Raw genomic sequence first — 27989 nt, 5'->3', positions numbered from 1 at the left:
ACATAAATCTCAAATACAATTAAATACATCTCAATTATAGTAATTTCAAAATGTTAATAAGATGACAATAATAACTAGGATGATATACATGTAAAAACAATAATTAAAATGTTAATATAAATGATATCTGAATGTCACTGACATAATCTATTACCTAAAAGCCTCTAATTCAGTAACATTGGTTCAGCATTTCTTTTAAATAGAAGTTGAAACTGAAAGTGTAGACTAAATCTGACAACCAAAAAAAAGGTTCCACAAACTCATTCATGTTCCTTCACCAACAGGGTGTTTAACAACTTGAAAAATGTACATGTAGGCACACCTCAAATTTAAGAATGAGCCACTTCAGAAATTGCATCTACTTGCAATGTCAAGACTTAAATTAGTCTACATGATGTCAGAACATTACAATCATCCACATTTTCAAAGATGCATTTATTTTTCAAAACATGGTGTTACTTAAAGTTTTACAGCCTTACAATGTAAAAGGATTAAGTGAAATAAAGACAAAAGTTGGAAACAGACACTTGAATAAACAGACACTGCATTGAATAAATAACAAGGCTTCACAGTTTCACAGTGCAATGGGTCGGAAGTCAACTTTTCAAGACCTTTTTTGGCTTGGAGCTAAATCTTAAGAGTCAACATCTCAAATTTGTATCTCAGAGTCTGTAGTTGACAGGCGACTGATATTGCCTCATCATCACCATGTGTGGGTCAGGCGGCATGTTGAACGGAACTCGTCGGAGTGGCATAAAGTTGTCTCCTAGGATATCGATAGTCACACCCTGACAACGAAGCCTCGTTAGACTACGCTCAGTGATGTTTCTGCAGTCACGAACCTTCAGTGTCTTCAGACTGGGGCATTTTTGTGCCAGTGTACTGTGGGAAAATGAAGACAGGACAAAAAGTGACCTCATCAAATAGCTTTAGTTCAGGGGTTTTGAGGGCTTTTGGATGATTGTGGAGGATGGAGGATGGAGGATGAATGGAAGTCGAGGTTTTGGAGGATTTTGGAGGATTGAGGGCACATAGTAATTAGTTCCAGCTCATTTTGGAGGGTTGAGGCTGAATGTCTGTATGAACAAGAGGATGATCTTGGAGGATTGAGGATGAATGCATTTTGAGAGGCAGGGCTGTCCAATGATTTTGAAGGATTGAGGCAATGGGTACCCTTCATTTCAACATAAGTGCAAAATTTTGGTGGATTTTGGAGGATTGAGGATGGTTCCGAGCAAAAAGGGCCTAGGGAGGGAGTTAGGGTTTTGAGCAAAGCATTTCTGTTATGTACGTGTAATTAGTTGACAATTAATCCCTTCTGTCTAACTGCTAAGCCAATTTCTTGGCTTAGCAGCTACAGGAAACAGGGCCCAGAATGACGTGAACACATGTTAAAATGTTGTGAAAGTGCTAGTTAAAAACAATAAAATGCCTAATATCAAGAACTCATACTGACTGGATAGCTGCATCAGTGACACGCCAACATCCTTCCAAGTCCAGATACTCTAGTTGATAACAGTTCATGGCCAACTGCTCGACGGAGACCTGCGTGATGCCATATATCCTAGCCAATGACAGCCAGCGTAGCTTGGGCTGTAACGAAGCCAGCATGTAGATGGTGTCGTCCGTAAGCTCCCAGCAGCCTGTCAGGTCAATGCGTTCCAGATTCTTGCACTTCATGGTCAGGCACTCAATCATGGATGACGAAACCCAGCAGCACTCTCGTAAAAGAACCGTCCTGAGTTCTGGGCACATCCCAGCAATCATATTGATAGATAAGTTTGGACATTTTGACAGGTCGATATTGCGGAGACGCGGGTTCCTCTGGATGAGGGGCACCAGTGTGGCATCGGTCATCCAACTCTTACAGCTAGTCACTACCAGTTTCTGCAGGTTCTCGGCATCACTGGTGGCAATCTTGAAGGCATCTACAGACGCCCGGCTGGCGACACTAGACCAGTCCAAGACTTTCTGATGTTGGAAGTATGTCTGGATGAGGTCACAGAAGTCTTTGCTCATGGAACGGAGACGGAAGATGTCGATGATGCTGAGATGAGGCAGGATGCGAGAAATGAGGACATCCTCCCAGGGAAGATCAATCAGGTTGATGCTACAAGACCTTGAACAAGAAGCAAAAGCTTTCAATTGCTAACAAATTTTCCTTTTTTATGGTTTACTTGATACATGTCAGTAATTAACAATAACTGTGTAATCTAGTGATCCCAGTTTGCCATTTCACAGCTTTGCAGCCAGCAGATTTCACTGTGGTCAACAATTTAAAGAAAGATTCCCATATCTGGCCATCACTAATTTATTTTTCCCTTCAGTGACCTATCAGCCATCAGATAAAAAAAATGTCATAAAAAGTCAAATTTAGCAAGGAAAATATTGAAGTATTTACTGAGAAAACACATTGAAATTTCTAGACCAGTCTCATAGGGTTTGTGCACAGGCTGATCTTTCCCAATTTAATATAGCCATACGTTACGCTAGTTGCAGCATATTTTTTAGAATTTGGTACGTAGTAATGTTTCAGTTTCAGTAAGCAAAACTTACATGTCTGCATCGATGGTTTCAACAGTGGATGTGGCCTCATCAGTGACCTCTCCAGACATGATTTAGAATTCAATGTTGTCCAGCGACGTAGAAGGCCTTATTATTTTTCTGAATTCAAATCAACCACATGATGATGATCGTCTCAACTTTCGCGTCACTTTTCAACATCAAAGTAACTGCAAAGTGCAAATATCAAACAAAGTTGTATGGCCTACTATATGCAAGTTCAAGTTTGTACTATTGTAGAGACATGAGAGAGAGTGGGGTCACAAGAAAACTAGAAACAAAACATTAACCACATCATACAAAATTTGACTATGACGCCCCCCCATTCCCCCCCCCCCATCCTCAGCCCCCCCCCTCCCCCCTCCCCCCTCCCCCCCCCCCCCCCCCCCCCCCCCCCCCCCCCCCCCCCCCCCCCCCTTGTTCGTGTTGTTTGTATGATAATTGGGCAGGCGGGCCGAGATCATGTGCAAAATAGTGTCCACAATATTCCCGCAAAGTGTTTTGATACAGAATCACGTTAATACGTACGGTACAAAGGAAATACACTTTGAGCAACAAATCAAGAAAAAGTGAAGAATACGTCTCACCATCTCACCACATGATCAGCAACTGCGCAAAACAAAATAAATAGGCCTACGGCCGGTGGACCGGTGTTTTTCACGGAAACAACAAAGGAGGGCGCACTTGCAATTTACGGTGTGTTGATGTGGTTCAAGTGGTTGGTGACTCATCCTTGCTGGAATCGTTCACTCGATCGGTAAATCATTGTGAATTTTGTTTGGAGTAATTCGTTCGGTTCAAAAATCATTTCGCTTGCATTTTTTGTGTTGTTTTTGATATCAACAATTTGTCAACGTGGAGAGTTTTAGTGGTGACTTTAAACTTCATCTTTGTTCTCTTGTTTAGTTCCAAGTTGACTGCCACTGGCAGTGGGTCACTGGCCTGCTGGCGTGACTGGCGCAGTGCTAGTGCTATAGTGCACCTCACCGGTCGTGATAGCTCCATTACTCACACATTAATTTTCTGAATAATTAAACACAATGAGGCACAATGATTAATAGCGGTATGTTTAATACAAAACTAAAAAAAAAATCTTCATCTTTCAGTTACACATTCATGAATGTGTACTGAGTAGCAAATACTCAGTCTGCTTCTGGTCTAGTTAACTTTATTTTTCTCCGTGTTCTTAATCATTGTAAATTAAGCATGTTAGAGTTAAGAGATTACTTTTCACTAGGCCCACTTCCATGTTAGTCCGAGCATGCCATGGTCTGAGTAACTTGGACCCTAGTACTTTGCTACTAAGTAGTAGTAGTAGTATAAGCAGAAGTACACTTTCCTACTTATTGCCTTTTTTTTAACATTGGTACATGGCCTGGCGATACTATTGCCAGACCATGTCCAAATCTACCCCTAGATGGGGTAGTCCAAATGTGAAAAATGGCGATAAATTTTATCCAAGTTACTCAGACTACTTTCATGTTAAACATCTGTTGTGAAGTTTATTTTATTTTTACGTTTTCCTATCTTAAGTCAGAACTTGATTGGTTGAGATGGCATCAGCACCACACAACACCGCTCCAACTCCGAGCTTCAGCCTGACACTGAACCCTCCTCAGTTGAATGACGCTACCAAAACATCATCCAATCCATGTAGTCTGCACAGTCCAACCAGTATGTTTGGCACTGGTGCAATGACGCTGACAAAGGAAGAGAGAGAAAAAGTACAAGACAGAGTAAGTTGCCCAGACAAATGGCTATGTAACTGTTCCGTTGAGCAAAAAAATTAACTGGTATCGGATTTTGACCTCCAAAACACTGAACCAGTGCTCTGTTTATTGACTCTCCAGCCCTTTGTGGGAGCCTCCTAAACTGTCACTGTCTTTCCTCAAAATATCCCCACAATCACTATTTTGGTGTGACCTTTTCACAACTTAGTTAACATTATCCCTGTGGTTGCAACGATATAATTGTCAACAAACTCCTCTTTTGTTTAGATTCTTCTAGAACCTTACACCTACATCCTGCAAGTTCCTGGCAAGAAGATTCGCATCAAATTGACTAAGGTAGGACTTTGTTTTTTATCAGTTTTTCATTTCTGTGATTGATATTGATCTCTTATCTTTACTTCCCACCCATCTGACCATTGCATGCCTGAATGACTCCAACCTACAGTGTTTGTGATTTGAAATTTAGCTAAATCGTGACTGCCATATTTGTGTTTGTTCTTCTCGCAGGCCTTCAACCACTGGTTACAAATTCCCAGCGAGAAACTGGAGAAAGTCAGTGAAATCATTCAGATGCTACACAATGCAAGTTTATTGTAAGCTACTTTATTATAATTGTCACAAAATTGTCACATTGGCTAAAAAAACTGTCAGCCAATTTTTGTAGAAAATTTGTGTGAATTTTAAATTAGTTTTGGAAATTGTATTTATAGCTAATATAAATCTCAGCCTTTTTGATAACTTTCCTTATTCCTATTCAGAGTTGACGATATTGAGGATAATTCTAAGCTACGTCGAGGCATTCCAGTGGCTCACAGTATATTTGGCACAGCACAAACCATCAACGCTGCAAACTATGTCTACTTCCTTGGACTACAGAAAACAATTGAGCTTGGACACCCAGAAGCAACCAAAATATTCATGGGTAAAGTTTTTGTTTTCATTTTCAGATCTGAATTCTAGATATCCATCATTTTCAGCATAACTCATTATCATCATCATCACAGCCGCGCTCCTTTTCATCATTATTTTCTAAAGAAAAAATATTGAATATTTCTGGGTTTTTTTTTTATTTCAGAGCAACTCATTCTTTTACATCAGGGGCAAGGCATGGATATATGGTGGAGAGATGCGTTTGTTTGTCCGACAGAAGATGAATATAAAGAAATGGTGCTGAAGAGTGAGTTTCTGCTTTACATAATAATAATAAAAGAGACTAAAAGAGAACAAAAAAATAAACCATCACCACCATCACATCACCAAATGTAATTCATTTGAAATAATCCTTAAAGAGTATGAACATTCAGATAAGTGTATTGTATAATGCCTTCTGTTATTTTTTCTCAGAAACTGGAGGCCTTTTTGGTTTAGCAGTGAGGCTTATGCAACTCTTTAGTGAAAACAAGAGGTAAGATTTTGCAGTGCAAGTCACAAGTTTATCATTTAGACTTGTTGGCGTTACAAAAAAAGTTGACTGTGGTGTGTTGTCAGTTGTGCCCCCCCCCCCCCTCAAAAAAGCCATGTCCAACATCACAACAGTCAACAATTGATTCATTTTTCCCCACCCTTGCTACAGTGACTTCACCCCACTCAGTGACATGCTGGGCCTGTACTTCCAAATTCGTGACGACCTCGCCAACTTACAATCCAAGGAGTACACAGAAAACAAGAGCTACTGCGAAGACTTGACAGAAGGCAAATTCTCCTTTCCCATCATCCACGGCATCCTCAGCCGACCGGAAGACAACCAAGTCATGAATATACTCAGGAAGAGGACCACCGATGAAGAGATTAAAAAATACTGTGTGGATCATCTAGAAAAGGTACGTCTAACATGCACCATCAAATGAATTAGATTGAGCAGGGAAATGAGAACAGGATTGGAACCTGCAACTTGAGGGATACCCGAGGGATACCCGAGGGATACCCGTGGCCTACTGAGCTATTTCTTTTGTTTTTACTTCCACAGATTGGTTCGTTTGACTACACAAAGAGTGTTCTGGTGGAATTAGAAGAAATGTAAGTGTTTCGGGTGAAATTGCCATTTCATAATGCTCAGTGATAAATAGCAGGGGTTGAAATCAATAAAAGAAATTTGTGCCAGAGTTGTTAGTTATCATTTTAACTGTTGCTGTGCGAGACAAATACCTCAAAAAAAATTGATCTACACCATCCCTACGGAATTTGTGAGCGCAGACATTTTGATCCTGTGGTAAAGCCACTTTCCCATGGCCATAATTTGTTGTTTGTTTTCCTGCAGAGTTCTACGTGAGATGTCCAAACTAGGCGCCAATCCGTACTTGCAAGCAATGGTAGAAGAACTTGGTAAACTCTACAAGGAACCCAGCCAATGACGAGGGAGGTCTGAGATAGTTCCATAGGTACTAGCACATATGGGCCCTTTCACACGGCAGCAAAATCACAAAGGTCCCATGTGAATTTAGCTGATTTTGTTATCTTGCCTAGACAGTTTGTGATCACATAAATTTTTTTTACATAAAAAATTCATTTAACATGAGGAATAATCAGTTGCTTCCGGCATTCATTAATGAATAATTATGGTTTGGATTTTTGAACATGTATATTAATAAAAGGTATCAATATTCCAAGTTGTTTTATTTTGGGATTTTTGTCTTTAAAGTTTCCTTTTGCTGTAACAAATGGATTTAAAATAGACTTTGCTTTCAGATGTACGTTTGTCATTTCTTGCACATTTCAAAAGGCTGTGTAAGATTAAAGTGCAATATAACAGTACCATACATCTGTATATATTTATTTTGCTTTAAGTGTACTTTTCTCAAAGGCAAATGTGGTTAAAGGGATGGCAAATCGTAATCCGTATTAATTAAATTTCCAAGTTCAGACAATTGTATTTTAAGATTCCAAATATTATCAGCGCATTGTACTTTGTCATTCTGTTCCTAATTTGGATTTGCACATTTTTACTGTAATCTTACATTTTGCGCCTGATTGTTTGAGAACTCAACTCTAAAATGTTCTGAAAAGTTAACATTTACAAGTATGAAATAATTCATATAAAAATTGGTTTTTATTGAAAAAAAAAAGTGTTACTTTTACCATTCCAGCATGTTTTTTTAGAAGGGGGCAAGTATGAAAAAAAAAATTCTGAAAAACAAAGAACAAAACACATAAAAAAAAAACCATACAAAACTTTTTGACAACGAAACAAAATGATGCTATGCAACTGTATTTAACTTCAGGGCAAAAAAATTGCAGTTGTAAATACCTTTATTCATCACATCATAAAATACTTTTTGTATAATATTACAATTTTTTTTTAAGTTCAATTACAGTTAATAGATTCCTTAATGAACGTGTTCACTAATCAATGCTACATTTTTTTTAGAGCGAGAGAAAAAAAGAAAAAGTTATAGAACAGCTGAAGTTAGTGGCCATGTAAAAAAATTGATGGCCAAAATTGGCGGCAGTGAAAGAACATGTACTGATATTTAAAGGAGTTTTCTTAAAGTGCAAGGAATGAAAAAAATATTGATTTTAATAAGGCTTGAAATGTATAGATGCTTTGCACAGCAGCCATGTTGGAGGTGCATGCCATTTTGTTTTACAGGGATCACATGAGTAGCCCTCTTGTGCATTCATTGTTAATGCATTAAATTAACAAAAACACCTCAAAGATGTCTGCTGAATGCAATAGGTCAATGTGAGCTATACGTCAGTAACAGTTATGGGCTTACTGTAGCAGGGTGTTTATGGTGTTTATAGTGATACGTATTCACAAGTGATTTTTTGCGGTTAAGTTTAGAAATGACTATTTACTGACTACATTCCGTGAGCGAGAAGCAAATTAAACATGAACCCATTTTACTGGAACTGAACAAGACTGCTTTTTGGGTTGCAACTTTTTGGTTCTAAAGGAGATAATACATGACAAGTCTTGTTTTGAGGACCACAGTTTGTATCCAATTAGTGTTTTGCTTTCCAAAGTTGATAAATACACCGCCATATACTGAACCAAACTGGTTACAACTGCTCTGCGAAATTCAAATAAAACTTATGCGTTTCATTCATATGTACATCCAGGGATTGTATTACACCGTGGCAACAGTTTATCTTATTAAAAAAACATCGGTATCGTTACCTATTCAATCCGACCCCAAAAGCCACTATTAAAGTTCATTCTGATTAATAAAAGTTTGAAATATCTAAATAATTTTCTAAATTCAAACCTTTTTTACGTATAATAATAAACCGAAGCTAATTTTAATGTGTACTCGTAACATTTAAGTGAACATTAAAAATCAATCATTACTTGTACGAAAACGGAATAAATTAATTCACGATTAACCATCGTTCATTTGTAAGTACATGACTAAATGAACGAGTGCCACAATTTGTGACTGTCTGTGACCACTTTCAAAATATCCTCCTTTTCTCTTTGATATAAAAACTTTATTTTTGTTGCTAGTTAGGTGCAGGTATACACAGTGAAAGGCTTGTGGTGCGATAATAACAAACAATTGCAACACACATACAACTCTGCCTGTATGCACACATCTTAACCGAGTTCTGTACAAGGACGAATTCCGGGTAACCCTAGCTTTCTACTAAAAATGAAAAAAAAAAAATGAAAATTATAGTTAGATGAGGAAGTTTTCATATTTTCCATTCTTGTCAGGAACATAAGAATGTTTGTCTTGAGAATATAAATGCTTTATTATTCTATTTATCATATTTCCATTGTCATACAGCCATCATTTCAGAAAACAAAAGCCTAAGTAAATCAATCAAATGAAAATAGATAAACGAATGCTAACAATTTCCCAACGGAACGGAACTCGTAACTCTTCTGAACTACGCACTAATAAACATACATGTAGCAGCACGATAACTATTAAAATCAAATTTAAATACGCTGATGAATTATGCATAATCACAATCATAAGGAGCTCCAATCATGGTCAACTCCCATCATGTAATTAATGCATATTAAACACTCATTCTTATTTAAATACTGGCAAGCTGGTAAAGCAAAAGACTAACAATGAACAATCCCTAAAACAGTGACCCACTTTCACTACATTTCACCTGAATTACAAAGTTTCAACTCATGAATTGGCTCAATTTCATGGGGATTCTCAACCGAAAAAATAAGGTGCCCATCAAGTTTCTGATATTCTGCGCTCATTAGGTCCGAGAAATTGGCCCATACTATGGGCTCCCTGCACATGTACCCCCTCAACGGTTTGAAGGGGAGAGTTTGGGGAGACCACTGGGAGAGACATTCGACACCTGCTGACGACACCTGCTGACACCTGCTGCTCACGCGGAGATGCTGCTGCTTTGTGCATATTCAGAATAAAATAAGTCGCGTGTACTTCGCGCTATACGTGCGCGAACCAGTACGCGCACACGGCGTGTCAGGTCTACTGGGATCCTTTATTGGTCTAAAAGAGCCCTCTCTAGTTCACGCATGGAGCCCATTGGCTCCGAGTAAAATACCACAATAAGTTAGCACGCAACAGAACTGAATGAGAATTGACAAACAAATTAATGTTACTATCTCTTACTTGGTCGAAGTAGGCTATATGACGTACTCCACAGCAAATGACATCACGATGACATCATATGCAAAGAATACACCCACAATTTAAAAAAAAACCTAGGTTTTTTTCACAGTTGTGATTGTCAAAAGACCGTATTTCTGACCAAGAAATGGTTCTGCTTTGCTAATCTGGGTACACACAGAAATAAATATACCAAAAATTCAGTAGAATATTTTGTAGCTTGTTTGTACTTCAATTTGTTTACCATTTATTTTAAATATTAAATAATCTTCAACAATTTGCGGACTTTATTTCTGTTTATACCCTGAGAACTTGGTAGTTGCACTACTTGATTCAGTCTAAAGCATGGCCTCGTTCATAATACTATGCAAATTAGTTGCGATCTGAATGAATAAATCATTTCAGGTTTATTCTTAATTCAACATTCTCCAAATGTACCACCAATTTGGCAATTGTGGGTACATTACATAATAGATTGCTTAATTTCTTACGTACATTCAAAATCCTGCCATTAAATTAACTTAAAAAGCATACACTTACAAGCACTTCAAATACTCAACAATAATATTCATTTCTGGGGGGCTGTTAATCTGACATTCGTTGACCTTTCACCTCTGACCTGAACCACAGAGCTCATCACAGGCTGGTCTGTTGGAAAGTCTGCGGTGCTTTTGGCAGGATCCGTTTCTGTGCACCTTGCCTTTTAATATCACCGACAACTCTAGGCGGTTGGAAGGGTACAGCTCCAAACGGGTCAGTATCCTCGACATCCGCCCCTGCCCCACCTCCAGATGGGGGTTTCCCCAACTCATCCAAGGCAGGCCGTGGCGCGAAATCATCATCAGACAACTGGACTTTTTTGTTCAGGGCGGGGTTTGCGGTTGGGTCTTCGGCAGCGAAGGGTTTGGAACCGAAGGCATCCAGGCTTTCCTGTGAGCCGATCTGACGCGGCAGGCTGCCGGGGCTGGACTTCAGCGAGTTGGAGGCAGAACTTGAGCTACTGCGGCGAGAGGATCTGGAGCTGTTGCTGCCACTACGGCGACGCCTGCCACCAGATGCTGTACGGCCTGCCCGGCGGATACCGCCTGCTGTGCTGACTACATGTGGACGCTTGTGAAAAGCTGTAGTGGGAATAAAAGATAGTTGTCAACCAAGTGAAATTCCAAATTTCCGCACAAGTCTTCCGGTCTCAATTCAAAACAATTCAAGGCTCAAAACAGCAGGGATAAACCTTTTTTTTTTTATTTTTACGTTTTTTAGAATCAACACAAGACACTCAAGAAGTCATCCAGTCTCAAGTAAAGCGACACACTACTACAATGAAATGTCATTATTTTTCATCTCATTGTTACCCAACTTCTGATTTGACTAACTTGACGACAGCTCTTGTAGAAGCCAGCAGGAACAAGAATATAAATGCTAACATTTAACAACTGGAGAAATAAGTCTCCTGATGACGAACAGAGCTCATTGTTTGAAACGTAGAGTTTAAACAACTGAATTTTCTCAGAACTACACAACTCAAAAAGAATACTATCCATATGGTGTTACCGCAAACTTTCCATTCTTTCTTCATTCTTTGAGAAAGAAGGTTTCGTTTAAGGTGGCAAACAATTTCATATGAAAGAGAGCACAAAATAGCTACTTACCAGCATCATGTGTGTGTTTATGATGGGACTGCACGGTTGACGATTGACCCTCGGTGACAGTAAGTTTCGAAGCAACAGCCTCAAAGGGAACAGCGCCAAAGAGATCAGCACTACCTTGCTGGGGCCCACCCTGGGACTTGACAGCCCCCTTCCCTAAGTGTTCCATCTCAGTAGGGGAGATCGGGGTGTTGGGTTGCCTGTGGCTGACAGGTCTGTATTGGAACGCTGTGACTTGGGTTTGTGGGCTCCGGTCGCAGATTGATGGGTGTCGGGCCGCTTTTTGGAGGGGAAAGGAGCCTTGGAGAAGACATCAGAGCTCTCTGAAGTCGAAGATGTGCGGCTGCCTTGTCGCTGGACGCTTCGAGGGTCAAAAGGAGCTTCACCAAAGGGGTCTGGCTTGATGTTGTGAGAAGGAGGGGAGACCGGAGGGGTCAGGGTACAAGAACTCAGGGCCTCACCTCTGGGTTTGGAGATTTGTGGTTGGGGGATTGATTGGGTAGCAGTCCTAAAAGGGGCTTGGCCGAATGGGTCATCATCTTCACCCATGTCGATTAGCTTCCCAACTGGGGGGTTAGGATCCCGCAGGTTAAGCCCAGCCAGCTCCGCATCAGAGAGATCTTCTTCACGAACAGGTGAGGTGAGGGCAGTCGTGTCCTCGTGCTCATGTTGATCAGAATCATCTTCGCTGTCCTCCTCTGATGTGTCTCCCTTGTCCAGCAGTCCTCGATGTATGTGTTCTTCGTCCTTGTGGGTTTCCAGCGACTGTGTGTCAAAGTCCTCATAGCTGTAGTCGCGAAGGCTGTCCGTAGCCCTGTCTTCACGCTCACTGCTGGACTCACTAACCTTCCGTCGCGGCGAGAACGGCACAGCACCGAACTCATCAAGCTGCCGCTGGGGGTTGCTGAAGTCTAGCGTCGCTTGGGGTTCTTTGTCCAGATTCTCAGCAGGTGGGTTCTCGTCACCGAAATCCCCCAGAAGAACCAAATCTGGCACCTTCTTTTTCAGACCCCCCTCCTCTTTAGTGCCGGAGGGGGGTCTGACGGCGTCCCCCGAGGGCGCTATACTAAGACTCTGACCTACCACCATCTCCGTGGGGCTGTTGACAGGAGGGCTGAGAAATGGCCGGGCACCAAATTCGTCGATGACATGATCTGGTTGTTGCTGGGCAGAGGATTGGCTGGTTCCCTGCTTGGAAAGGCTGTCAAGCTCAATTGCACTACTGGGTCTTTGTTTACCTGCCAAAGTATGTCAAATACCATATTTTAAATAATTTTTAAATGTGAGTCTACTATTTGTATTTTGAGCGGAAAGAAAGGGAAGTTGTCTCACCTTCTGAGGATGAGAAGGGGAGAGCCCCAAATTTATCCGTAGCAGATGACCGCTGTGGTTCTTCACCTGTTCAAAGAACAAAGAAAAACAGTTTTGAAGAACATTGGCAACTTGCTCTACTCCAACCCTTCAGTTTCCATAACTTTTCTTTAATGGGTTTTGTTCTTTCAAGACGGAATAAAATAAACAAATTAGAAATAAAACCTGTTGATTTGACTCACCAGGGGCCACTTTCCTGAGCATGTCAAATTCGCTGTCGACAACTTGGTCCGGAGACAGCGTAGCAAAGTCCCCATGGTCCTTGAAGGGGTTACACTGCGGAGCCTGACCTGGGAAACTCCGAGGCCTGGCATTGCCTGGCGAGGCAGAACGATCGCTGCCAGCGGGAACAAACAACTGCTGCTGCTGTTGCTGCTGCTGCTGCTGCTGTAACTGGTAAAACTGCTGTTGCTGTTGCTGCTCGGCCAGCTGTTTCTGCTGCTGATGCGCTTGCTGTTGTGCTTGCTGTTGGGCATATTGCTGTTGCATCTGCTGCTGCTGTTGCATCTGTTGTTGCTGCAACTGCTGTTGTTGCATTTGCTGTTGCTGCTGCTGCAGCTGTTTTTGGTGTTGTTCCTGTTGCAGCCTCTGCTGCTGTAATTGTTGCTGAAACAAAGGAAAAACAGATAAATGGTATTTAATGTAATCCTTTAAAGAAAGTCCTTCATCAAGAAATCACAGGAGACAATCCCTACCTGCTGCATTTGTTGTTGCTGTTGCATCTTCAACTGCTGCTGTTGCTGCTGATACTGTTGCTGCTGTTGTTGCTGCAACTGCTGCTGTTGTAACTGTTGTTGTATTTGCTGCTGTTGCTGCTGCTGCATCTGCATTTCCTGCTGGCTCAGTTGTCTTGTGAACTGCTGCGCTGCAGCCGGTGGGTACTGCTGCACGTAGCCAGACTGAGGTGGCCTGAATTGTTGTTGGTAGCTGGCATTCACTGGGACAAATGCATGGCGTTGTGGTCCCGCAAACTGCTGCTGTACACCTGTACGTAAACAATACAACAATTCTGAAATGTGCAACTGTATTTCTTATTTATACATCGACAAGGCTTTGCCTCGCTCGCTATGCCTGACACATAACTTTGCTCAGCACTACTTTTTGCTTGTGCTTTAGTTCCTTACCAGTAGGATATTGCGGCGTCGCGTTCATCTGCCGTTGTTGTTGCTGCAGCGAGTATGCCTGCTGCACTAACTGCTGCGGTGTGTACTCAGATATCAGTGATTCTGATTGCTGTTGTTGCTGCAACTGCTGCTGTTGTTGTAACTGTTGTTGCTGCAATTGTTGTTGTTGTAACTGCTGCTGCTGCTGTTGTAGCTGTTGCTGTTGTTGTAACTGCTGTTGTTGTTGTTGTTGTTGCAACTGCTTCTGCTGCATCTGTTGTTGTTGCAACTGCTGCTGTTGTAACTTCTGTTGTTGCAGTTGTTGCTGTTGGGTTGGGGTGTGTCTGTGCACCTGAGTGGGCTGGGTTGCTGCAGCTTGTTGCTGCTGTTGTAACTGCTGCGGGTCCTGGGAACTCTGCTGCATCTGTTGAGGGCTCAATCCTGGACAACAAAACCATTTTTATTTTGTAAAAAAAATGATCGTAATTCCACACCTTCAGTAGACTTGCAACTGGCTCCACTACAACTCTGTATTATGAATAACTTATCCAACTTACGGTTACCGGGTGCCCCCTGGTTAGGGGCGGAGACTCCAGGCTTGCCACGGCCCCTAGCAGCAGGGATTGGCAGCTGCAATACACTGGTGGGTGGGACAGCGCTGGCCTGACCTGGCTTGGGTCGTTGCCGTGGCGTTACCGAGGTACTGATTTCCATAGGTGTGGCTGATATCCTAAAAAAAAACAAGTACAAATATGGAACATGCTTGATCAAGAATAAGGTTAACTTCACCAAAGTTTGAACAACCATTACAAACACATTCAAGGACGATAGTTGCATCACTGGTTATCAATAGCCACACAAATTGCAAAGTATAGCAGGGAGCCATGACAACAAGGTTTTATTAAAACGTGTGAACAAGACCTTACCTATTAGTGTTCAGCTTGGCTCGAGTGTCTTGCTGCTGCCGGTACTCCGTCTCTGTTAATGGTGTAGGCAACTTACTCATGTCGGGCACCGGTGATTTCTGGATGATAGGGGAAAAAAACAGTCATGCTCAATAGCCAGTAGGAAGGATTATCAATGATCTACAGTGAATAACTGCATAGTGGCCAAAATGTAAGACGTTAGAATTGGATGTCACTTGTTTTAAAAACAAGCCAAATCAAGATTTACACCAGATGACAACTGTTGTTTGTCGATCTCATTTAAACCTGCCGGTTTTTTGTGTGTGAAAATAATCTAGCCTACTTGAAATAAAAACTTGAAAACAAAACAGAAAAAAAAAACAGCTCAAAACACGATAATGAAGTTGTCTTGGAAGTATAACTATTTCTTACATGGAGATTTTGGACAGGTGTCTCCGTTCCCATCATCCTGAATGCAATGTAGGAAACCTGGTAGATGTCTGGTCTCTTGTCAGGATCCACCTCCAACATGAAACCTTCAAAAGCAATAACAAAGAAAGGCCTTAGTGTATGTTTGGGTTAATTTAGTGTAATATCACCAAATGTTACAGGATTTAAGAAAGTACAGCCAAGCTACTCTCACTTAACGTGGGACTTGATGCCCCTTGAAACCTGGTTGGTGCAAAGTGTATGCCATTGGGTTCCTGCAAAGTGGAGGATTTTGTAGGATTGAGGAAGGTAGAGCCAGGCCCACTATTATTTTACATGGGACTTGATGAGCCTTAAAAGTTGAAGTACAAAGAAAAGACCAATTATGATGCGATCAAGCTTGATCATGCGATCAAAAAAAATTGACCAGGGTCGACAAACGAATCATTTTGCTTGATCGCATCACAATTATTGTCTTCATAAGAGTGAAGGATTCAGGATGAATTCTACAATAATTCCTTAGTGGTTACTGTTTTGAACTTACATATAAGAGAATGCATCTCCTTAGAGTAGCGTGAGTTGTCAGGAATGGTGAAGTTGGCGCTTTGTATGGCTAAGCTGCTCTCGCCAAATGGCAAGGTGAAATAGCACAGTTTGTACAGCATACAACCCATGGCCTATCATGATAAAGAGGATATAGTAAGGCAAGAACACTCCTATGCAAACATACATTCTGTGCCAAGGTGTCATTTCATTTAAAATCAAGCAAGTGATTGTTTTCAACAGTTAAGAGCTCCTAGCCTACATAAAGCAGGTTTGACTGGTTGTGATTGTTTATGTGACTTGCTACAACTTTGCTTTGACTGTAGGTGATTGATACGCCAGCTGTGCTTACCACTTATGTGCGTTTGTCTGTTGACTAGATTTGACTAGTCATAGTGCTTGCTTTAAATATGATCTGACTGTTGGCAACAAGCCTGTGTAAAAGGCATGGCAGGGGAAGAGGATTGATTTTTGACTGTTTGTGACTGTTCAGAGGGCAGGAGTATTAAATGTCATTTATTTGTATATTAAACCTTCGCTCTATGAATATTTGTTGTTACCAGTCAGCCAGATATGCCACCTCCTTCTCAAGCAGTGTTACTGATTACTGCATAATTAATTAGCACTTGTTGATGAATGGTTGAGGACCTACCCATATATCGGACTTTGTCGTTATCGGTATCTCTGAATAAAGATCAATCATCTCTGGGGAGCGGTAGGACAGGGTGGTATACCTGCAAAAAAAATGAACCAAAACATTGATCAATAATAATTAATATTATTCACGCAGAGTTTTAAGCAGTGCATGGGTGCTCTTGGTTTTTTTTTTCAGTGCGATTCTTTGGGTGTGTGTATCTGTGTTTTGTTTGTTTTTACTGAATGGTCCATGATTATTTTTTATACATGTATATTTTAAGTGTTTTTATGTACCCATATTTTACTATTTACTATTTTTAGTGTTTTCTGTAATTGTAGTTTTAAATGAATTCTGTATAATTGCTGGGCACCTCTGGAAAACAGTGTACCACTGAGAGGTTTTCCCAGGGTAAATAAGAAATAAATAAAAAATGGAGAAAGTAATTAAGAAAAATACCAACAAAAGAAGAAAAGTACTAAAGAGAAAAAAAGCAAAAATCTGACAAATATCTCAAGTTGATCCTATTTTATCTGCATTTGCATTATAAACAGAGACCATCTTCATTGACCTATGCATGAGTTTAAGTAGCATCGTTAAATCTCTAAACCATTTAGAAGGTACAAACAGAGCTAGTACGGTGGCTGAAAGGTTAGAGTGTAAAGTGACCAGTCAGATTATTTTACCTCTCCAGTTCATCTTTGATTGGCTGTACACCATGTTGCTTGGGGTCCAAGACTTTGCCTGTTGCACTGCCAAAGTCACACAGCATGTAGCTGCCGTTTGGATGTAGAAGGATGTTCTCAACCTGAACAAACGATAAAATATTCCATTAAATTCTACAAATTGGCTTTGTTTAAATCTGAAATAGGCTCTGTGAATGGGTTTTCACAATTTCAACTCAACTGATACTCAACTCTTATGTTTATTTATGTGAAGTTGGCGTTGAGTATGAATACTTATTTCGTTCGTTTAGGCCCCCCAAAAAAGTCTCCGGTTTCTGGTATGCGTGCGCGTCGCGGTAGCCATGGGCGTCGGCAAAATGAAAAAGGTTTTTTTCAATGAAAGATGATGTCGCAAAACCGCCAAACTCACTGGTTTGACTGGTATCCTGCTGCTGCACAATTTTAACGTGTTTTTAGATGGGGTTATGGTCGAGAATAAGGTTTATGTGGCCTCTCTGGACTCCCATATATTTGCACTAAGTTTAGTCGGGCACCATTTGCAGTCATCAGCCGACCTTTGAAGCAAAAAAATCAGCTAAAAAAAAAAAAAAAAAAAAAAGCCGCGTCGCCGCACCACTTTTTGGGCAAGCTCCATACCAGAAACCGGAGACTTTTTTTTGGTGGCCTTATCCTACCTTGAGGTCCCGATGGATGATGGGGGTCTGGCAATGGTGCAGTCTAGACACGGCCTCACACGTATCACAGAATATCCTCATAACCTCATGTTCAGTGAAGCCGGTGCTCAGTCTCTCATTCATCTGCTGCACCACATGGCCATCTGAAGATTGTAAAAAATATGTCCATGTATGGCGTACATTTGCATGGAGAATTCGGATAGATTTTACAGATATTCAAGATGTTCAAAGGGAAGTGGTCACAATCAATATTTTGATAACTTACCTCGGCAGTACTCCATTAGTATAAGGACCTCATAGACGTCTGCACTGCCCTTGATGATGCTTGAGTCTATGTACGGAACAATGTTCTTGTGACCTGTCAAACTTGCCTGTAAGAAATATTTTCAAAAACTTTAAATCAATGACCACTTAAAGGGAATATACATCATTTGCTTTTGCTGTAATTTTCAGAAATGGATGGAATTGGGGGGTTGGAAATATATAGCAAATATAGTTACACTGACTTTTTTGAGGTTTTGGGTTCGAAAATGCTATAAAAACCAAGAAAAACGATCATTTTCCTGTAGTCTGGTTCCCTGACTCCATATAAGAAGAAACAGAGCAGTTTACATACATTGGGGAATTGTAAGGTCAGGTAACCAGTCTAGCTGGCTCGTACCCGTTTATAGGTTTGTAATCGATTGCAAACAAGTGCGATGGTCAATTGGGGCCAGTATTTGAAAAAAGCCAGTTTTTTCCAACGCTGATCGGCCGATCAGCGTTGGAAATTGATACAAAAATACCACTTTTCTTGAAAATGACAGTATACCAGGTGCCATGATTTTACAGGATGCTTTACACTGTCATTCACTAACAGTCCAGCAAGGTATTTCAAAATGATTTGGTAGTTTTATTTTTTGATGTTTGCAAATGTTGTATTTTCCCTTTAAGGTACATGAAGCTAGCAACTGGTCAAGTGAGAATCAAGCTCAACAAATATTTACTTAAAAAGGTTCTTGACGTGAATAAGTCTGTTCATTAGCATGTATTTTGCAATGTTTGCATAAAATAATGGTACAGACAGAATTTTCAATAACAGGGCCATTCTTGCCAACCCTACCCACTTTGGGCATTAGCCTACCCATTTCCTAGTCTATGTAATAGACAATGGCACAGCCATGGTCTACATTTTTTTGAGCAGATTCGCTGATTAATTATGCAAGATAACCACATCTGACTTCTAGATTTTCACCAAACAGAGGGCACTTTCTATATCGGGTCTTCGGTCATTCACCCGTCGTGTCATAGACATGGATGAAAAAAACCTAGACACAGCAACACAGGCTGTGGTCACGCGCTCTGTATTATGTTACGTGCCCGGCTGTTGTTATATTACAAAACACTGCATTCGTATTGACCAATCAATCATTTAGTCCTGATTTGGGAATTAAATGACGTCACGATTTAGTAAAGTCGACTCCAATTGGCTGAGGCACGAGCTCGCATAATTCTGCATGCTTTGATATATCAGACGTTATACTCGGGTGATACTCAGACTACCCATTACCGAGGCTGGCCTACTAATACCGGAATGTGAGTTTTGTTTGTGAAAAAAAAATACAGTTAAAAAAACAGGCCAAATTCTGGTCCAGGATGAAGGAGAATGCACCTTTAAACAAAGCCAGGTTAAATGTAGTGTGAATGTCTGGCCTGGAGGGTAGATTATCCCTCACATTAATCCTGCACGTACATTCGTCTTCATAAATTGACTGATGTGCAGTACATGCATGCTAGAACATTTACAATATGCACAAACACGAACATGTGAGTCTACAGATCTTTTATTCACATTATCAATGTTAACATTCACGCCTGAGGTTTTGTAGCAAAGAAGCCGGAAATTTTCGGTCTCATGCCAGCAATTTTGCCTAGCATTTTAAGTACATGTACTTCACCAAAAAAAAATTCTTGTAAACTTGATAAATTTAAAAATGGTCTTCATGACAACAGTCTTGTGTGAAATATCCGCAAGCGACAAAACAGGAAATACACTTATCCCACGTAATCGTATGCCGGTATCTTCTTCCCAATTTGATACTAATTGATTTTTGTTCAGGCATGTATTCCGAAACCAAAATTATCCCGCGGCGCCGGGAGGCACATCCTGTTAAACCACTGTGGTAATGCCAAGCATTTTCAGTCTGTGTAACCGCTGTTAGTCTCTACTTTAAATATATTCTTCATATGAAAGTAGAACACGTACCGGTAGTCAACAATCTAGTTTTAAGTTTTGATGGGGCGATGGGGAATGTTTTCCTTGTTTAAAAACATGTGTAAAATATCTTTTGTCGTGAAAGCCACAGAAGAGCTGAAAGTAAAACAACAGAAGAGGACTACAGTTTTGAACTCAGTTTTGTTCTTTGAACCCAGTTTTGTTCTAGTTTTGTTCTATGGTTTAAGTTCCATCATGTTCAATATATATAGAGTCACAAAGTTGAGTCAACTTCCAGTTTAAAGCTGAAAGAGACTAAATTAAAGGTTTATTTTAGAATGTCTACATACTTACACATGTGCAGTTTGGTAACAATCAGTGCCAAAACCCTGTTTAATTCAAACCCACTTTTGGCATAATTTTCTTTTGCAGATTCGCCACACATTGCATCATAATGAATGTGAGGCTAATCTTGCAAGGCATGTACATGTACGGTACATGTAAGTTACAAAGCTAAAGTAATACAAGAATTCACTCAAGTAGAAGTACAACAGCCGCCCCAACCAAACCAAACCAATATATTCGGATGCAAAGGTCCCTGGCTTCACATGTAGTGCATTAGCGCGCCACTTAGACAAAGAGCAGCCGGGTCTTATGGGATACATTGATCTTTTTGGACAGACCCGCCATCACAGATTGATCTTTCTCATAACAGAATCTGTGGGGAATCCTGGACTCTGTGTAAACAGCTTGGGCCCAAAAAAAAATCAGCCAGCTCTCTGAATAAATACGTCTCCAGAATTGTAAAAAATTGATCCACTGAAGGATGAAAAGGAAAAACAAGATTCTTTGATTAAAGGGAATATACATCATTTGCTTTTGCTGTAATTTTCAGAAATGGATGGAATTGGGGGGTTGGAAATATAAAGCAAATATAGTTACACTGACTTTTTGGAGGTTTTGGGTTCGAAAATGCTATAAAAACCAAGAAAAACGATCATTTTCCTGTAGTCTGGTTCCCTGACTCCATATAAGAAGAAACAGAGCAGTTTACATACATTGGGGAATTGTAAGGTCAGGGAACCAGTCTAGCTGGCTCGTACCCGTTCATAGATTTGTAATCGATTGCAAACAAGTGCAATGGTCAATTTGGGCCAGTATTTGAAAAAAAGCCAGTTGTTTCCAACGCTGATCGGCCGATCAGCGTTGGAAATTGATACAAAAATACCACTTTTCTTGAAAATGACAGTATACCAGGTGCCATAATTTTACAGGATGCTTTAGACTGTCATTTACCAACATCCTATTAAGGTATTTCGTAAAAACTTGGTAATTTTATTTTTCGATGTTTGCAAATGTTGTATATTCCCTTTAAGTCCCCAATTCCCACATCTTCTTATTTTGAAGCACTGAACTTTACACAAAGCTTGGGAAGTATTTGGAGATAAGCCCAAAAATAGAACGTATAGTGCATGGGCATTATTATACACAATTTACTTTTGACACATATTTTTTTCACAGTCGTCACTATTTGAAGTTTACTTCAGTGTAAAAACAAAAATTCTGACAAACAACTCAATTTTGTTCAACCAGTCACAAATACATTTCTTTTTCACATAAGAAAAAGTAATTTTGCGGCACCTGTGACAAAACATCAGTTTGGTACTATCTAGGGAAATTCCCAAGAAGGATATTGCACACACCAAACCTTGTGCTTCAATATGTGTACACAACAGTGTACTGAACGCAGTATATACCGGTACATGTGCACACGCAGTATATGCACACGTTGCCAATGGCATGTAAAATTTACACTCAAAAGACCTTGAAAAGAGCCCCTGATTTTCTGTGTGTAGGACTTTCAAGTGCACACTTCATGTACATTGTACGTTTTTTTTATGGAGGTTGACCGCGCATTACAATGGTAACAATAGTGGGTGTGTACCTCAAAAAAGTCTGCATCCAAACTAGAATAATGGAATAGGCCCCCTATGTATGAAATCCGATGGAAAATTATAGTACTGCTTTATATTTCAGGTCATGTAAACAAGGCATAACAAATTTTATGGAGCGACTTTCATCAGCTTTGTGCAAGAGGGTGAGATTTAAACGCCATAAAAATACTCACTTTCAGAATGTTGATACAGCGCTGGAGATTGTGGTGGAAGGTGCATGCTGTGGCAGAAAGCTTCCGAAGGAAAGCAGGATCACCCCTGATGTCATTGCACACCTCCTCGATCGTGTGTTGCGCCAAACAATCAAAGAGGTGTGCAATGACATCAGGGGTGATCCTGCATTCCTTCAGAAGCTTTCGGCTGCAGCACGCATCTTCCACCACTGTCTCCAGCACTGTATCAACATTGGAGGATGCCAAGTCAAAAGAGGCAGATTCTGAAAATGAGTATTTTTTTCGCATGGCATTTAAATCTCACCCTCCAGCACAAAGCTGATGAAACACGCTCCATTAAATTTGTCATGCCTTGTTTACATTATCTGAAATTTTGGTTTCATTCCATAGTGAAACAACAAAATTATTTAGGATCAAAAGTAGGACATATTTGTTTTGACACGTAGTACCGAAGTTTGTGTGTGTACACTGTATCAGTTTTGCAATCTTGCTGGTTAACTTGTAATCCTATAAAAATCTAAGATATGAGTTTTAAGGCTTCAAATGAAAATGGAAGAATGTACATGTATATTATGTGGCCAAGAACTACATGTACTGGTGAGCACTACTTTTATTTATATTTTCCTTACTTGTGTATTCGTGCTCCGCAGCACCCCACTGTGTCTTACATGTATGTAGATGCATGTCATCAATTTGAAACTCCATAGAACGACCAAATTTTGTAAAAAAACGCAGCCTGTCATTAATTAAGGTACCTTGATTAATCCCTTTGTTTCTTACCATGATTTTAATCTCTCGTTTGCAGACTGCCAGGTCCTGTTCATTGTTGACAAACATTCTCTTGAGGGCAAAGTGCCTGCCAGACCGTGCTTTAGCCAGGAACACCAGAGCAAAACCTCCTGGAAAAAACAATCAGTAACAACACAAAACAAACATTAAATCCAATCATGTCAATGATTTTATGAATTCAGATTAACAACAATCTCAAGAAAAAAAAAGTATACGTCATGAATGCACATGCAGAACTAAATTTCTACAATCGTTCTCAAGGGCCCCTTCAAGGCTTCTGGATTTAATAAGCAATGCATCATTGAGCAATTTTCCACTTGACTGAATACTAATTTTCTGGAGTGGAATAAAAACTAATATGCATATGATACATGATTGCCACCCATGGGGTGAACAAACTTTTTTAAAACACCTTCAGTGAGGTGCGATGATGAACAATACAGATGTGCTGCAGCCAATTATGTACGTGTACATGACGAACAGTACTGTCATGCTGTGTACAAGACAACGACAACTATGAACCATAAAACAGCACGATAAAGTTACTGTCTGCTAATTAAGATTCTGATATTATTAGTGTACAACAGTCAGTGTTTCCCCTGGCTAATGAAGTGGGCGAGGTGGTAACAAGATGATTGAAACGAAATTTATGCAGTCTGCAAACTGAAAAGAATGCAGCACTCACAGAAATGCGCGATGATTCCAAAAACACATCGAAACTGTGAGTTCTTGATACATGGAGGTAAAGGAAAACGCTCATATATTACACAAAATGATCTTTTTTTCAATTGATATTTCCTTTATTGTAAATCTTCACAGCGAGGTGGTGATATTGGCAAAAATTGAGCGAGGTGGTCACTGAAAGTAGCGAGGTGGGCCGCCTCACGTTTGAATGGGCAGGGGAAACACTGACAACAGTAATATAAACGGTAAAGAAAATATTTACAGTTTCTCAATTTTCTTTTCCCCCCAAAAAAGTATTGTCCATTAAGGGAGAACTTTTTACATTGAATGATCAACTTTAAATGTGCATGGCAATAGAATGATTCACTGTCCTTCAGAGTTTTTCATGTTCAGTATATACAGTTGAATTGAATTTAAACACTCCATTCTGTTTAATTTGCACACCCATGTTTCATTTGTACAGAGCAAGAATAATTTTGAATGCATACCCAACAATATTTTTTCAAATTTGTACTAAATATTAAAACCACGATTCAACCAATTTTTTTTTCAATAACAGCTTCACTAGAATCCATACTGCACTCTATAAGGATTCATGTAGCCGAGTATGCTTCCTTACATGTACGGCTGAACAATTTTACAGGTTTCTTTGGAACATGTGTGGGTAGATATCCCAAGCCATGTATTTTTAATGACGCTGTCATAAAGCCAAGAGCAATGACATTGTAGCCGACCGAAAAATAAACAAGTACAGTACACCATGTAACATTGACGTCAAACGGACAAAGTAAATATACGTTCAATGTCCCATGTAGCTGTAAATTGCGCAACTTTTGTCAAGAGTCCTCAGAATCCAGTGTGATCCGGGATTTTCCAGTTCAGACCCACCCTGTATTCTAAACCATCTGAACTTGTCTGAAACATTTTTACACATGCTCCTGATATATTTTTTTAACATGCATACATAATGCATAAATTAACAATGCACACACGTTATTTGTGCATCAATTTTGTTGGTACGTGTACATGTATATCGGAACAATTTTTGAGTACATGTACAATGAGTATGACCTTACTATAATTTAATATTTTTGTTACATTTGTTCCTTATGCAGTACACAATGCATACGCCTGTCCCTACATTTTTATTGGCCAGCAACACTACTGAATAACTGCTTTGTTTGTAACAAAGGAAGTTGTTGCGGTGATTGCTTTGCGCAGTGTATAGACCCTAATGGCCTCTTCTTTGTTCACAATTTAGACTTTGCCCTGGAAATTGCCAATACCTACTCTGGGTTTGGTCCACACTTCAGACTGCATACATGAATGTATGCACGAACATGCTGGCTGCACACTCGATTGAAATTGACAAATGTTCTCATATTGTCATAAGACTGGACAGGAAATATGTACATGTATGTTCTGTGCATGTAAAATTACGGCAGTGCCTAATACCAAATATTGGAATAATTAACCATCCACCAAAAATCAGAATACCATTTCATAAAACGGAATATTCAAAAAATACATCATGTAAGCGATTGGTCTTGTGAAGATGATAAAAAATATCCTTCATATAATTTCATTTATAAATTGAGTACTTTTATTCTTTTTTCAAATGCCAGATTTTTGCGAACAGCCAACTTTTAAGGCATGCACGATTTGGGATATTCTGCATGGAATTAGCCCTAATTCAAATCATTAAAATTTGTTAAATATCGACCAGTCAGCTACCTTTAATATAATATATCGATACATAAATATACAATTTTATTTTAAAAAAATGACATGTACCTCAACGTCAGTGTTCGAATATTTGATCAAATCCAAGTTCAAATAATGCACAGCACTATGTAAACTTATGTGTAAATTACTAAACACACAGTGCACATTTATACTGTAAAACAGTGCAAGTGCATCATGTGTGATGTATGGTGGAGGCCTATCCATTTTCTTATTTCCCCAAGGTACAATATTGGAAATCCCAGACTTTGTTTACACGGCCATGTGATTTACAGGGGCGACATTTAGCAGCACATCTGGCAGACCTGGGAATGGCCGTGGAATGGCAGTGTGCATTGCTCCTTACTGTGTGACAAAACCCTGGGGATACCAGGTAATAACACACTCCCTGGGGTACAACTAGTGGGATTGCAATTATGAATGATGCTGAATAATGTGTTATAATAATTAACTACATGTAATATTTTAGTATCCTGGCAGTGGCACCACTTTTTTTTTGATTGTGTACAAAGTCAAGGAGTCATGAATATGTACTCAATATCTTCAAACAAATTTTTTAAACAATTCTTAGATCTAAATTAGTTTCATTAATTTAACCCTAACCCTGCTGAATCCAACAAGATCCAACTATCAAACCAGTTGGAGCCTGTTGGATTGAGCAGTAAAGTAACCCCTTGTAAAAATGTACATGTACATATTCAGAGTCAGATTCTGTTGGGTACTAATAATACACATTATGTAATAACGCCAAGTTGGACTCTGTTGGATCCAGCAGACAACTAAACAAATAGGCACAGTTGGATTCTGTTGGATTGAGCAGGAAATAAGTGTTAGACTCTGTTGGATTTAGCTGGGTTGTCCTGAGGAACCCTTAGGCTGTTAGGGTTTTAATGTTTTTTGGGGTTTTTTTCTTTTATTTGCCAACCAAAGTGTAAGGAATGTAACAAAAGTTGACTGCAAATTAAGAGTGGCAAATTAAAGAGACACATTTCACCAAGAGGCCCCATTAGAAAGTCCTAATTTTGGTGAAACAGTGGGATGCTTGGGTATTTAAAAGAACCCCCATGCCGAGTATTAGGCCGCAATCTTTCCATGAAAAAAAATGCCATATTTTACCAACTTTTAGTGCCCTTAGCAGAGTTTACTCCAATGCGTGGCCATAGAATTAGGGCTATAAATGGTAAATACACTGTACTGCTATACAGCTGTACACTAACATGGATAAATTCGCTGGGGCACATATGACCAAACAAAATTTGAACAAGGTAAAACTAACTTTTTACCTTTAATTTAGAGTAGGCCTATTTATTTATTTATTTATTAATTACTTTTTATTCAAGAAAAGAGTACAAGTAGCATCTGCAAAACAGCACTGGTTGTCGTTACGGCACTTCGCACAAAAAATATATAGGAAAACTACTTTGTATTCCCGATGCAATGTGATAAGAACAAACAATTAATAAACATACAATAAATAGGCACATTGAAACACTCCAATTAATGACTAAACTTTTTAAAAAGCAACCAAACAGGAAAGAATTTCATACATGGACATCACTTATTTTCCTGCAGTGACCTATATCGCTGTACCAATCAGGCTCCATATTATTACTTATCGATAACAATTAGCATGTCCTAAAAAGTCAAATTGAAAAGAATGCTGCATCCTCATGCCACTTTTTTTCTTCATATACCAGTACATATCATCTCAATAAGGGTCAGTCATTGCAAAAAAATTGATAAGACATGAATCTGGGGCTGAGAAACATTTCCAATTTTGTTAGGAAATTTATACTTTAAAAAAAAATCCTCAGGACTCTCCTTAGACTTTGTACACAATCGCTGAAGTGGCGTTGGCTGTTGGGATCCAACATTCTGTCCGTCAAATTTTGCAGGGAAAATTTTGTAGCATTTATGATTTAGTCCTACTGAAAAAAAAAACCCACCGAATTTGGAAAAAAATGTTGAAAATTGACGCCACTTCAGCGGTTGTGTACAAAGTCTATGGAGAGTCAAGGCCTATTTCCTTACAAAATTGGAAATGTTTTTCAGTCCCAGATTCATGTATTTATCTGTTCATCATTTTTGCAATGACTGACAATAAGTGACAAAACTTGCAAATTTTTTTCCCAGATTTTTTTCAAACCAGTTATAGGGTGTGTGCACAGGGTGTCAAGTGATGCATGTCCGGGTATGGAACTCTTTCCACCAAACATTGGGAGTCTACGCAGTACGCTCACCCTCTGCAATAACATCCTCCACCGACACTTGAAATCTCCCCACGCTCAAGACACGGCCCACGACAGAGCTCGCCGCACCGCTCGTAAATTTCTTGCTCTTCTTCATCGCCGCTTCACTTGAAAACCTCAAATTTTATCCAAAAACGAAACGAATCCACGTATCCCTACTGTGGTGTGTGGAAACTTTTAAAACTCAGGCTACATTTCGCAAAACGTGGAGGTAAAACATGAGTGCAATACGTAGAATTTCTCACTGCACTCTTCTGTACTTCCACATCACAACATGCAATTTTGTCATTTGTGAAATTCCGTGGTTCCCCGAATCGTTTATTGCGTGTTTTTGAATGCCATCGTGTTCGTCATACAGGACACCAGTTAATCAAAG

At 39.7% G+C, this 27989-nt stretch overlaps 3 protein-coding genes across 4 annotated transcripts; 1 reads left to right on the top strand and 2 right to left on the bottom strand.

The window, feature by feature from the left end:
* Positions 1-24: 24 nt before the first annotated feature.
* On the bottom strand, positions 25-3236 carry LOC119732252 (F-box/LRR-repeat protein 15-like). Its single transcript, XM_038205700.1, has 4 exons — positions 3150-3236; positions 2557-2732; positions 1457-2119; positions 25-882 (listed from the first exon to the last, which is right to left on the bottom strand). The coding sequence occupies exons 2-4, from the start codon at positions 2613-2615 to the stop codon at positions 663-665; spliced, it is 942 nt and encodes a 313-aa protein (XP_038061628.1). The 5' UTR covers positions 2616-2732; positions 3150-3236; the 3' UTR covers positions 25-662.
* LOC119732251 (geranylgeranyl pyrophosphate synthase-like) lies at positions 3200-8463 on the top strand. 2 transcript variants are annotated; one of them, XM_038205698.1, is made up of 10 exons: positions 3200-3319; positions 4096-4298; positions 4560-4628; positions 4800-4885; positions 5051-5214; positions 5368-5469; positions 5637-5697; positions 5866-6112; positions 6259-6308; positions 6550-8463. In XM_038205698.1, the coding sequence occupies exons 2-10, from the start codon at positions 4116-4118 to the stop codon at positions 6641-6643; spliced, it is 1056 nt and encodes a 351-aa protein (XP_038061626.1). In that variant the 5' UTR covers positions 3200-3319; positions 4096-4115; the 3' UTR covers positions 6644-8463. The 2 variants fall into 2 exon arrangements, with proteins under 2 accessions (XP_038061626.1, XP_038061627.1); XM_038205699.1 differs by having other exon boundaries at positions 3211-3319; positions 4100-4298.
* Positions 8416-27902, bottom strand: LOC119732249 (BMP-2-inducible protein kinase-like). The gene is given in 17 exon segments (XM_038205695.1): positions 8416-10956; positions 11485-11670; positions 11673-12719; positions 12814-12879; positions 13035-13458; positions 13548-13837; positions 13977-14396; positions 14513-14685; positions 14882-14979; positions 15293-15396; positions 15834-15966; positions 16485-16566; positions 17153-17274; positions 17827-17969; positions 18092-18197; positions 22929-23047; positions 27605-27902. Coding segments are annotated over 17 exon segments (4104 nt in total). The 5' UTR covers positions 27711-27902; the 3' UTR covers positions 8416-10471.
* Positions 27903-27989: the final 87 nt, after the last annotated feature.

The sequence above is a fragment of the Patiria miniata genome, unplaced genomic scaffold (assembly GCF_015706575.1).
Source record: "Patiria miniata isolate m_02_andy unplaced genomic scaffold, ASM1570657v1 HiC_scaffold_24, whole genome shotgun sequence".
Taxonomy (NCBI): Eukaryota; Metazoa; Echinodermata; class Asteroidea; order Valvatida; family Asterinidae; genus Patiria; species Patiria miniata.
The sequence above is the reverse complement of the archived record's forward strand: the minus strand, read 5'-3'. Positions and strand labels throughout refer to the sequence as shown.

Bases quoted from the DNA above. Each gene is read 5' to 3' on its own strand.
- LOC119732252 (XM_038205700.1), bottom strand. From the start codon at position 2,615: ATGTCTGGAGAGGTCACTGATGAGGCCACATCCACTGTTGAAACCATC. The intron at 2,120-2,556 runs GTAAGTTTTGCT...TTCTTGTTCAAG, and splicing joins GAAACCATCGATGCAGACAT to GTCTTGTAGCATCAACCTGA. The intron at 883-1,456 runs GTCAGTATGAGT...ATTTTCCCACAG, and splicing joins GTCACTGATGCAGCTATCCA to TACACTGGCACAAAAATGCC.
- LOC119732251 (XM_038205698.1), top strand. From the start codon at position 4,116: ATGGCATCAGCACCACACAACACCGCTCCAACTCCGAGCTTCAGCCTG. The intron at 4,629-4,799 runs GTAGGACTTTGT...TTCTTCTCGCAG, and splicing joins TTCGCATCAAATTGACTAAG to GCCTTCAACCACTGGTTACA. The intron at 5,470-5,636 runs GTGAGTTTCTGC...ATTTTTTCTCAG, and splicing joins TAAAGAAATGGTGCTGAAGA to AAACTGGAGGCCTTTTTGGT.